The following is a 12,939-nucleotide window of genomic DNA, read 5'->3' as shown; positions in this document are numbered from 1 at the left end:
CTATTCCCTATATACTGCAGTACATAGGGAATAGGGTGCCATGGAATATTTCCAAAGGGTTCTGAAAATCCATAATTTCTTGTTCTCCCCCCCCCCTCCCCCCTCACCGATTTGTTTTGTGGTTCTTCATAAATGCCAAAATTATAGTTTACTAAAGCATTTTGCACAACAAACTTTATACCATGACTTAAAAAAACAAAAGTGACTTATAGATAGATGTACAATATTCTGAACGTTGTAGTAACATCTAAATAGTCAATAGTTTGTCATCAAAAACAGATCAAATGTAATCAATTGTTTACAGAATTTTTTTTTTTTTTTTTTGTAATGAAAAGTGTATTAAAATACCATTTCTGATTTTGATTATTGATTGTGTTAGTTTAGCAAACAAAGTTTTGGGGGTTTGTGTAACATTTTTCTTGAATAAACATTGAGGCAATCATCTCAAGAGCTGCTTAATTGAAAATGGACATATTTAATCTGTGATCTCATGTCCAAGGACACAGATGAAAGGTGGTATGGAAAAATTCATTTACAGCATTTTGTTAAATTGGATTCCACAGGAGTTTATTCAAAACATTCCCATTTTGTTAGCATCAATGTAACCTGGATTCCAGGCTTTTTCCTCGTTGATGAACAATACTTAGTCTCGTATTACCATATATTGAATACTAATAAAAGTAGACACGGAGAAAGTAGACACGGAGAAAGTAGACACGGAGAAAGCTATAGGAGGATCGCCTTGGGGTCCAAGAGCCGCTTGTGTTGTCTTGCCTACGGTCATTGTAGTAGCCTGGGTACCAGTCTGTCTTAGTTATTAGCCTTCCACTCACAATCACACAGAATAAAATGAGTGGCATGCTAGCTAAACAGTCTAGTACCCAGGCTATGGAAAGTGAGCCAAACGGCACAAACAGATCTGGGACCAGGCTATGAGGAGGAAGCAGAATGTTATCTCAACCAGCTGTTCTGATCAAATGTAGCGCCATGGCAAGTCAAGGAAGTGCAAACCCATAGACTGTGCTCTTATGGAATGGATGGGTGTTTTCTGCAGAGAATGTTGTTTGCATCGGCCAAAATGGCACCCTACAGTATTCCCTATGTAGTGCACTACTTTAGACCCCTATGGGAAATAGGGTATCATGATGATTCCCATCACCGTATTATACTGTGAAATGAATTTAAATAAATGTTTAAGGTGCCAAATTATACCAACAATCTTGAGTCTGTATTTGTATTAGCCTTGGATGAACAACAGAATGTAACATTCATTCTACTGGTATAAACTAGTGAAGGGCCTGTGTGTGTCAGACGAGGGAGAAGTCTCCTTACTTCAGATGGAAGGATTTCTGATGTGCTGCATATCAAACCTAAAGTGATCCGTGTCTCAATTATCTACATTAACTACATTATCATTCCATTTACTGTCGGTTCCCTTCGGTTGGTATAGCCTACATTATCATTAAATTTACTGTTAGTTCCCTTCAGTTGGCATAGTCTACATTATCATTCAATTTACTGTTAGTTCCCTTCAGTTGGTATAGCCTACATTATCATAACATTTACTGTCGGTTCCCTTCAGTTGGTATAGCCTACATTATCATTCAAAATACTGTTAGTTCCCTTCAGTTGGTATAGCCTACATTATCATTCCATTTACTGTTAGTTCCCTTTAGTTGGTATATTATACATTATCATTCAATTTACTGTTAGTTCCCTTCAGTTGGTATAGTCTACATTATCATTCAATTTACTGTCGGTTCCCTTCAGTTGGTATATTATACATTATCATTCCATTTACTGTTAGTTCCCTTCGGTTGGTATAGACTACATTATCATTCCATTTACTGTTAGTTCCCTTCAGTTGGTATAGCCTACATTATCATTCCATTTACTGTTAGTTCCCTTCAGTTGGTATAGTCTACATTATCATTCCATTTACTGTCGGTTCCCTTCAGTTGGTATAGCCTACATTATCATTCCATTTACTGTTAGTTCCCTTCAGTTGGTACAGTCTACATTATCATTCCATTTACTGTTAGTTCCCTTCAGTTGGTATAGCCTACATTATCCCAACATTTATTTACTTCCTCTAAACACTGTCACAGCCATGTGGTTACTTATTATGATGATGAACCAGAATGCAGACCAAGCCATAAACGATTGAACCGGACTCATGGCACCATACTTGGCGGTGTCGTCACACCGTTCCATGGTTCGTGCAGGCTATAGACGAGGGTTATAACCTATACTCGGCTGTGTCGTCACACAGTACCATGGTTCGTGCAGGCTATAGACGAGGGTTATAACCTATACTCGGCTGTGTCGTCACAGTTCCATGGTTCGTGCAGGCTATAGACGAGGGTTATAACCTATACTCGGCTGTGTCGTCACACCGTTCCATGGTTCGTGCAGGCTATAGACGAGGGTTATAACCTATACTCGGCTGTGTCGTCACAGTACCATGGTTCGTGCAGGCTATAGACGAGGGTTATAACCTATACTCGGCTGTGTCGTCACACAGTACCATGGTTCGTGCAGACTATAGACGAGGGTTATAACCTATACTCGGCTGTGTCGTCACAGTTCCATGGTTCGTGCAGGCTATAGACGAGGGTTATAACCTATACTCGGCTGTGTCGTCACAGTACCATGGTTCGTGCAGGCTATAGACAAGGGTTATAACCTATACTCGGCTGTGTCGTCACAGTTCCATGGTTCGTGCAGGCTATAGACGAGGGTTATAACCTATACTCGGCTGTGTCGTCACAGTTCCATGGTTCGTGCAGGCTATAGACGAGGGTTATAACCTATACTCGGCTGTGTCGTCACAGTTCCATGGTTCGTGCAGGCTATAGACGAGGGTTATAACCTGCTATTCTCCTTATGATCCACTAACCTTTCAGCATATCATGTGTTGCAAAATTGAATGTGGCAATTTTATAGAAAGAATAAAACCACTTATTTCATGCATAAAGGCTCTTAAAATATGTTTTTAAACACTTTCCTAACCCTAAATAAAATCTACAAGAGGAGTATTTTTAAATCTACCAGTTGGTGAAACGGGGACTCATATTTTGACGGTTTTCTTTCATTGATCTCTAATATTCTGAACGGTTCTCTCCGTTATAGTCTGTCGAACAAATTTAAATTGATGTCTTAAGATAAATGTACTGAAAACTGTATTTAATGACAACGCCACAAGAAAATGTTGGCCAGCAAGTGGTGGGGGGGGTGTGTCAGTGGTTCAATTACATGTATTCAGCGTGCACAAGGGAACCGCGAACTACTGAGAAGTGCGTAGGAAATTACGCAATTTCCTAAATTGGAATCGTGCCCCCAAAAATACAGAAACAAAAGAATGCAGTCTGATCTCCCACTGAGTGAACACAAAGTGTTTTATTTCAAAATACTTAAGGCAAATATAAAACCATCAGAACAAGAGTTACACTTGGACCGTAGATAGGTAGGGCTGGACATAACCTTAAGCGCCACACACACACACACGTCTGTCTTAAAGCTCACACACAAAACATCTCACCTTCTACACACAGTGAGAGGGGAAAAAGACATTCAGCCAGGGTTGGGTTGAATTCCATTTCAAATTGAAAGTGAAATTCTAATTGTCCTTTTGAATCAGTTTACTTCTGAATTGACTGAAATGGACCCCCAAACCCAATCACAAGAAATGTGGGGCACTCCAGGCTAGACTAATCAATGCATTTCAGATTATCCATCATTTCGTTACAACCTGATATTTGTTTTACTGTATATAGTAACAAATGGACTTGACAAGATGAAAAGTTCATGGTAATTTTGTATATTTCTCCCGTATAACAAGCTTAATGGCACATCACACATTCAAGATTAAAGGGGAAATCATTATTAAAAGAAAAGCACATCTAATGAGGATAGTCACGTAAACAAAATAAACGCTATATATATATACACACACACACTTTAGACCAGAGCCCTATGGCACCCTATTCCATTAATAGGGCACTACTTTAGACCAGAGCCCTATGGCACCCTATTCCATTAATAGGGCACTACTTTAGACCAGAACCCTATGGCACCCTATTCCATTAATAGGGCACTACTTTAGACCAGAGCCCTACTATGGCACCATATTCCCCATGTAGTGCACTACTTCTGACCAGGGCCCATAGGAAATAGGGTGCATTTGGGGAAGCATACTTGCTTCTTCAAGTAGTAACAAAACAGGAGAACATAAGAAATGGGCTTCACAGTTAATATGAACACAGTGAGCGTTTCCACAGCAACACACTACACTACTACAACTTTCCTTAAATATTCTGAAAATTGTTTTGTATTTTTTGGGGAAAGTTCAACTTGAAATGGGAATGGTCTACTCCAACTCAACCCCCAAAATAATTTGTATATGTGTGTGTGTATGTATATATATATATATATATATATACACACTGCTTAAAAAAATAAAGGGAACACTAACATAACACATGAATGAAATATTCTTATTAAATACTTTTTTCTTTACATAGTTGAATGTGCTGACAACAAAATCACACAAATTATCAATGGAAATCAAATTTATCAACCCATGGAGGTCTGGATTTGGAGTCACACTCAAAATTAAAGTGGAAAACCACACTACAGGCTGATCCAACTTTGATGTAATGTCCTTAAAACAAGTCAAAATGAGGCTCAGTAGTGTGTGTGGCCTCCACGTGCCTGTATGACCTCCCTACAACGCCTGGGCATGTTCCTGATGAGGTGGCGGATGGTCTCCTGAGGGATCTCCTCCCAGACCTGGACTAAAGCATCCGCCAACTCCTGGACAGTCTGTGGTGCAACGTGGCGTTGGTGAATGGAGCGAGACATGATGTCCCAGATGTGCTCAATTGGATTCCGATCTGGGGAACGGGTGGGCCAGTCCATAGCATCAATGCCTTCCTCTTGCAGGAACTGCTGACACACTCCAGCCACATGAGGTCTAGCATTGTCTTGCATTAGGAGGAACCCAGGGCCAACCGCACCAGCGTATGGTCTCACAAGGGGTCTGAGGTTCTCATCTCGGTACCTAATGGCAGAGGGGTCAGTCACCCCACACCATGACTGACCCAGCGCCAAACCGGTCATGCTGGAGGATGTTGCAAGCAGCAGAACGTTCTCCACGGCGTCTCCAGACTCTGTCACGTGTGCTCAGTGTGAACCTGCTTTCATCTGTGAAGAGCACAGGGCGCCAGTGGCGAATTTGCCAATCTTGGTGTTCTCTGGCAAATGCCAAACGTCCTGCACGGTGTTGGGCTGTAAGCACAACCCCCACCTGTGGACGTTGGGCCCTCATGGAGTCTGTTTCTGACCATTTGAGCAGACACATGCACATTTGTGGCCTGCTGGAGGTCATTTTGCAGGGCTCTGGCAGTGCTCCTCCTGCTCCTCCTTGCACAAAGGCGGAGGTAGTGGTCCTGCTGCTGGGTTGTTGCCCTCCTACGGCCTCCTCCACGTCTCCTGATGTACTGGCCTGTCTCCTGGTAGCGCCTCCATGCTCTGGACACTACGCTGACAGACACAGCAAACGTTCTTGCCACAGCTCGCATTGATGTGCCATCCTGGATGAGCTGCACTACCTGAGCCACTTGTGTGGGTTGTAGACTCCGTCTTATGCTACCACTAGAGTGAAAGCACCGGCAGCATTCAAAAGTGACCAAAACATCAGCCAGGAAGCATAGGAACTGAGAAGTGGTCTGTGGTCACCACCTGCAGAACCACTCCTTTATTGGGGGTGTCTTGCTAATTGCCTATAATTTCCACCTGTTGTCTATTCCATTTGCACAACAGCATGTGAAATGTATTGTAAATCAGTGTTGCTTCCTAAGTGGACAGTTTGATTTCACAGAAGTGTGATTGACTTGGAGTTACATTGTGTTGTTTAAGTGTTCCCTTTATTTTTTTGAGCAGTGTATGTATATATATATATACACACACACACACACAGTATGTGGACACTACTTCAAATTAGAGGATTCGGTTTTGTCAGCCACACTGTTGCTGACAGCTGTATAAAAATCAAGCACTCAGCCATGCAATCTCCATAGACAAACCGTGGCAGTAGAATGACCTCACTGAAGAGCTCAGTGACTTTCAACGTCGCACCGTCATAGGATGCCACCTTTAACAAGTCAGTTCATCACATTTCTGCCCTGCTAGAGCTGCTCCCGGTCAACTGTAAGTGCTGTTATTGTGAAGCAGAAACAACGGCTCAGCCCCAAAGTGGTAGGCCACACAAGCTCACAGAACAGGACCGCCGAGTGCTGAAGCTCTTTAAAAAAAATTGTCTGTCCTCGGTTGCAACACTCACTACCAATGGAAGCAAGTCCCCGCAGCAATGCTCCAACATCTAGTGGAAGGCCTTCCCAGGAGAGTGGAGGCTGTTATAGCAGCAATGTTCCAACATCTAGTGGAAAGCCTTCCCAGAAGAGTGGAGGCTGTTATAGCAGCAATGTTCCAACATCTAGTGGAAAGCCTTCCCAGAAGAGTGGAGGCTGTTATAGCAGCAATGTTCCTACATCTAGTGGAAAGCCTTCCCAGAAGAGTGGAGGCTGTTATAGCAGCAATGTTCCAACATCTAGTGGAAAGCCTTCCCAGAAGAGTGGAGGCTGTTACAGCAGTAAAGGGGGAGGGGGACCAACTCCATATTAATGCCCATGATTTGGGAATGAGATGTTCGACGAGCAGGTGTCCACATACTTTTGGTCATGTAGTGTATCCAAGTGAATATTTCTGGCTGTTTATCAAAGCTCTCTGGCTAACTCGTTGATTCTACTTTATAGTATACCCCTCTGGTCCCAGATCGGTTTGTGCAGTCTTGCCAACGCCTATGGTCATTGACAGCAGTTGGTCAGCAAGAGATCAGGAACAGATCTGGTATCAGGCTAAGTCCATACACTCTCCGTCCGAGGGCCTTTCTCAACGAGGACAGCTTCAGGAGTCAGATGTTTTGGAACGTAGCAGATAGAAATACCCTGAATAGAGCAGACATTAAATTGTTCTACATAGAAATATGCTATCTGAACGTTCCAAAACGCTGTGTCCTGCTGAACACGCCCCCAGGTTGTAATGGAGATATAAGGGGTTGAGGAGGAGAGCAGGGAGGAGCTATGGAAGATGAAGTGGACAGTAGATAGTTTGGAATTGTAGACTAGACTGGTACAGATGTAGGATCTTAATTTGATTACTTTTGTCGCTGACAATTTTCCAAGCAAACTTGTAGTGTACGAGTTTATTTTTTATAGCTTCTAAAAAGTTTAATTTCCACTTTGAAATTTCAGAATTGATTTTCCCTGAATAAAAATAAAAATCAACCCCTACAAAAAATGTCCATGAATTATAATCCACATTTCCTGCTGTAGCAAAACTGGTTCAAATGAAGGCCCTACATCTGTAAGAAGAGGTCAACTAGTGGTTGTAAGCCATAATGTGCAATGATGTTTGGAGGAGCTGTAGGGCACAGTTGGTGTGTGTAAGAAAACAGCATATGGTGGAGAATGCAGCGTTTTGGGCTTTAGGGGGAATGTTAAAGTAGTCCATTCGTCTGGCAACAACAATCTAAATAGCTTCCTCCATCCAACTCTGTGTCCAAAGGCATAAAAAACAAGAATAATCACAATCATTTTATATTTTGCATGATTCTCCATAGCAACCGCAGAAGATCTTTGACAAAATAACAAAAACAATCTAGGATTTATCTTTTATTTACATGTTAAATGTCCCAGCTCTTCTTCTCTTTATCTGAGCAAATACTGCATCACCAACTCTCCTTCTTTACTCTGGTTGTCCCACCTCCCTCTCTTCCTCTTCCTCCTCATGGGCACCTGGCATCTGAACTTTGACCCAGCCGTCGGTGGCGAGGCCATGTTTCTTCTGGTGTCGTTTGTAGTTGTCCCAGTGTCCCGTGGTGTATCCACACTGCTGGCACTTATAAGGCTTCTCTCCCGTGTGTCTCAGCATGTGTCTCTTCAGATTCATACTCTGGTTACAGCTGTAGCTACACACCGCGCACTGGAACGGCTTGGCGCCCGAGTGGACCCGCTGGTGACGTTTTAAGTTAGCCAGGTTCCCGCAGGCGTAGTCACACAGGTGGCACTTGTACGGCTTCTCGCCCGTGTGCACGCGGTGATGGCGTTTCAGGTTGTCGAAGTGGGCGGAGGCGTAGTCGCACTGAGGGCACTTGTACGGCTTCTCTCCGCTGTGCGTCTTCATGTGTCGTGCCAGGTGGTTGGGGTAGTGGGTGAGGAAGGGACAGGCACTGCAGGTGTAGACCTTGTCCCCACGCTCTCCGGGGCTGTTGGGGCCAGACGAGTCCTTGTTCAGCATGTCCAGGGTGCACTTGGCACAGATCTGGGTGGTGGAGCCGTCCTCGTCCTCCATGGGGATACCACAGAGACGACAGGTGAAGAGGAAGGGGAGAGGAGGGAGCGAATCTCTGTCCTCGGACTTCACTCCCACCACAGCCCCAACCCTACCCCCGGACTCAGCCCCAGGTCCACAGCCAGGCACCTGCAGAAGTCTTGAGGGATGATGCTCAGGGAGTTCTGGTGGTGGTACCCTCAGTCCATCAGAGCATGGCAGGTAGTCTCTGTTATGGCCCCCTACATGGAGGTTCAGGTCAGGCCTTAGGGCTTCTGGAACGAGATCAGACGTGGGAGAAACAAGCAAGTTCAAAATATATATATATATTTGCCCAAATATATAAAAACACAGACAATATACATTTAGGAAAATATACACAAACACATCTTTAAACAATTCCAGGCCTGAATCTTTAGTTCACGTTTTTTCAAATTAAATTAAATGGAAAGCCTTGACATTACCTTCAGCTGGCACATTAGGCTCCTCCTCCCGCTGCCTCTTCAGACCAGAGGGACCAATAGGAGGTCCACTAGCAGGTCTGACTGCTTCCTGTCCCACCACATGCATCCTCTGATGCCTTTTCAGGTTGCCTAGGGAACTGCAGGCAAAGGAGCAGGAGTCACAGCTGTATGGTTTCTCCCCAGTGTGAATCCTCAGGTGTCTCTGCAGGTTGACCAGCTGGGCCGAGGCGTAGGTACACAGGGGACAACGGTACGGCTTCTCCCCGTTGTGAGTCTTCATGTGCCTCTTGACGTGATTGGCATAGCGTGAGGAGAACCCACACAACTGGCAGGAGTGGCGCTTGGAGGAAGGACCGTCGTCGCCCACTATGAAGTTATCGTCCGTTCCATCAGCGCCGTCCATCCCGCCTCCGTCCCCTTCCTCGCTATCGTCCGCTTGTGATCGCGAACCGGAGCGAAAGCCTCTGAATTCCCCCCTTTCTCCCTTGCAGCAGCGGTGACAGTAGGGTCCCACTAGGTCCAGACCACAGCCCCGGCAGGACAGGTAGGGAGGCTCGTGGTCGGGCTGGGACTCAGGGCCCTGCTCCTGGTCACACTGCCCAGCCATACTGAGACTGCTGAAGGCACAACTCTCCTCATCACCCAGAGGGTACACAGAGATCTCAGCTGCTACAGGAGGAGAAAACAGCAGTATGAGGAACAGGCCAAACAATAGGAACACCTTCCTCATATTAGAGTTGCATCCCCCCTCAATTTGTCAGGACATGGACTCTACAAGTTGTGGAAGAGGGAGGGCGGGAGAGAGGGGTGAAGGGTGGGATGGGGGAAGGATGGGTGGAGCTAGAGATGGGAATTTGGCATTTGACTGGTTGAGCACTCGCCTGAAAAACATTTCTCATTTATCTTAAATGCCAACAGATCGCATTTTATAACCTTTGGAAATAATTTCCCCATATACACACACAATAATATAAATATATATATAAATAGAAAAGCTAGTGCCATTTAACATTAATTTATTCAGCCCTCTCGAGGTCTAAGGCACTGCAACGCAGCTTAAGGCATTACATGGCTCATCGAGACCGAGGGTGTAGAGTCTGAACGCAGTTGAGTGAAAGACACACGGAGTAGATGGGAGGGGAATTTTGGGAGAAGAACGGTGTGATGCTTGGTTTCTTTTTTTGTGTTGTTGTTGTGTCCCCACAAAAAAGGAGAACACTAGAGTCAAAGTAAATTAACATCGATCTTCAAGATAATTGTACTTGCCCATTCAGGGCAACCCACAAAGCACATTCCACCAAATAGTTTTATAGTATTTGAAAAAGACTAAGCCTTTGAAATTCATTCCAGTACTCATACTCATGGCCACCCCTGAAAGGAGAGAAGGCATCAGTCTAAAGCCCAACCAGGTTAACATGAAGGTGATGCATAGCCTCAAGCCCTTGACCCCAGTCAGTCTGTTTTGGTGGTCTCTGGTACATCTCAAATGGGTCTGAATTCAGCAGTAGCTTTTGGACCTCCATGACATGATGCTATCATGGACCGTGTATCTTAATTTAAAAACAAAAAAACCTACTTTTTAAATTGAGAAGTAAAACTGGAAAAGGAAATTCACGAGTACCTATGGCTACTCCACCCATGCTCTACCAAGGTTTTCCCCAGCACACAGTACCTATGGCTACTCCACCACCCATGCTCTACCAAGGTTTTCCCAGCACACAGTACCTATGGCTACTCCACCCATGCTCTACCAAGGTTTTCCCAGCACACAATACCTATGGCTACTCCACCCATGCTCTACCAAGGTTTTCCCAGCACACAGTTTTGACGTACTGCAGTAGCTATGTTGGTCTATTGTACTCCCAACAATGTGTAGGCAGGTTGCTTAGGAGTCAAACCTTCTCACATAGCTGTTTGTCAGCTCCACGTGAGCCAGCTTGACAAATTTCTTAGCGTCTCAAAATGACAAAGTGGTGCCTGAAAGAGAAGTTGTAAACATTTGTTGTAAACATTTGTACCGTCTTCCTTGAGAGTTTGGGAGCTGGTCTCTCCACCGCTCTCTCCACTGACTAGTACGTGTTGTCACAGTCCCTGCCCCTTGAGCTGCTCTCTCCACTGACTAGTACGCGTTGTCACACTCCCTGCCCCTTGAGCTGGTCTCTCCACCGCTCTCTCCACTGACTAGTACGCGTTGTCACACTCCCTGCCCCTTGAGCTGCTCTCTCCACTGACTAGTACGCGTTGTCACAGTCCCTGCCCCTTGAGCTGCTCTCTCCACTGACTAGTACGCGTTGTCACAGTCCCTGCCCCTTGAGCTGCTCTCTCCACTGACTAGTACGCGTTGTCACAGTCCCTGCCCCTTGAGCTGCTCTCTCCACTGACTAGTACGCGTTGTCACAGTCCCTGCCCCTTGAGCTGCTCTCTCCACTGACTAGTACGCGTTGTCACAGTCCCTGCCCCTTGCAACTCAACGATGCCCAACGAACTCAAAAAGGTTCTTTAAAAAAGAGGCACACCTAATGAATGAAAATATGCACGCACACACGCACCGTTCCGGTGTATGTGTCGGGAAAGGGAGGGTGGTGTCAAATACTATACAGGAAAGAGAATGGTCAAAATATCCCTTCTGGTAGGCAAACCCAGGACCTTTAAATCCCAGGTGAGCTACGAACCCTGTTACGGAAAATGGATAATAATGACAATAAGAAAATGTAATTGAGAAGGGAGGGAGCGTACTGAATTGATACATAAGGGTTAGAATTTGCTCTCTGGATCTTTTAAAACAGCAACATTCTGGCATGTGCATGTATTATAAATGAACAGCATGGCAGTATTCCCAGAGCTGGCTATAACAGCAGCCAAGGAGGTTAGCCATCTTTATGTTTGTGCTCTAATTACACAGATGACTTCAGCCATATGAAAACCCTTCCGTCATTTTGCTTCTCATCCAACTGGCGTTAGCTTGCTAGCTACAGCTGCTAGCGAGCAGCGAGCCGTCCGCTAGCGAGCCGTCCGCTAGCGAGCCGTCCGCTAGCGAGCCGTCCGCTAGCGAGCCGTCCGCTAGCGAGCCGTCGAGCCACTACTGTTGCAAAGCAACTGAATTGCACCGGTTATACAACTCAGATTCTACTGAAATGCTACAAAGAAAATGTAGCACATTGTTGTTGTTTTTTTTTTTAAATTGGGCAGAAATGTGCTGTAAACTGTAAATTTAATCTTAACTGTCTACAAACGTACTCAGTCCAAATGGATCTAAATCCAATTGTCAGATCAAATCCAGTTTTATTTCAGACATGGAATGCAACAATGTGCTTGACAGAGGGGGGGGGGATATTATTTTTAATTTAACATAGGAGTTTCAACCAATGCATACCGGTTTGACAGGACTATAAAAGCACCACCATATAAGTGCTAAACTGATTCCAGAACAGTAGCAATCTCCTCAGAGACACTTTATAAATTCGGGCCCAGGTCTCCCTCCCTCAGAGATTTGACCGAATTGTGACTAAGCTGGTCAAATAAAACTTTAATAAATAAAATTTAAAGAAGTACCAACCTGAGTACTTGTCGTCCAGGCCTAGGATCTTGTCATGGTCGGCGTCACAAAACTCAAGGTCGTGTCCCAGAAGGAAATCTGCCTCCAAGGTGAGGATTCCTGGAGCTACAATGGTCACTACACCATCTTCAGAATCCACTGCAACACAGAGCAACAACTCCATCTAACATACGCTATCGATAACTAAACAAAAATATAAGACATGGGGAAAAAAAGTGTTGCTCCCATGTATCATGAGCGGAAATAAAAGAGCAGACATTTTCCACAAATCACAATAAATATATTTATCTCATTGTGTGCATAACATTTGTTTACATCCCTGTTAGTGGGCATTTAATATTTTGCCAAGATAAATCGATCCACCTGACAGGTGTGGCATATCAAGAAGCTGATTAAAACGGCATGCTCATTACATTTTATTGTGCTGGGGACAATAAAAGGCCACTCTAAAATGTGCAGTTGTGTCACAACACAATGTCACAGATGTCTCAAGTTGAGGGAGCGTGTAATTGGCATGCTGACTGCAGG

At 44.7% G+C, this 12,939-nt stretch overlaps 1 protein-coding gene across 1 annotated transcript; it reads right to left on the bottom strand.

Annotated features, from left to right (window-relative positions):
- Positions 1-6,606: 6,606 nt before the first annotated feature.
- LOC139399620 (zinc finger protein 513-like) lies at positions 6,607-12,574 on the bottom strand. Its single transcript, XM_071144969.1, has 3 exons — positions 12,412-12,574; positions 8,856-9,524; positions 6,607-8,666 (listed from the first exon to the last, which is right to left on the bottom strand). Exons 1-3 carry the CDS (start codon positions 12,572-12,574, stop codon positions 7,807-7,809), a joined length of 1,692 nt encoding a protein of 563 aa, XP_071001070.1. The 3' UTR covers positions 6,607-7,806.
- Positions 12,575-12,939: the final 365 nt, after the last annotated feature.

Source organism: Oncorhynchus clarkii, unplaced genomic scaffold (assembly GCF_045791955.1).
Source record: "Oncorhynchus clarkii lewisi isolate Uvic-CL-2024 unplaced genomic scaffold, UVic_Ocla_1.0 unplaced_contig_13307_pilon_pilon, whole genome shotgun sequence".
In the NCBI taxonomy this organism is placed as follows: domain Eukaryota; kingdom Metazoa; phylum Chordata; class Actinopteri; order Salmoniformes; family Salmonidae; genus Oncorhynchus; species Oncorhynchus clarkii.
This window is presented reverse-complemented; position numbering and strand designations above follow the sequence as displayed.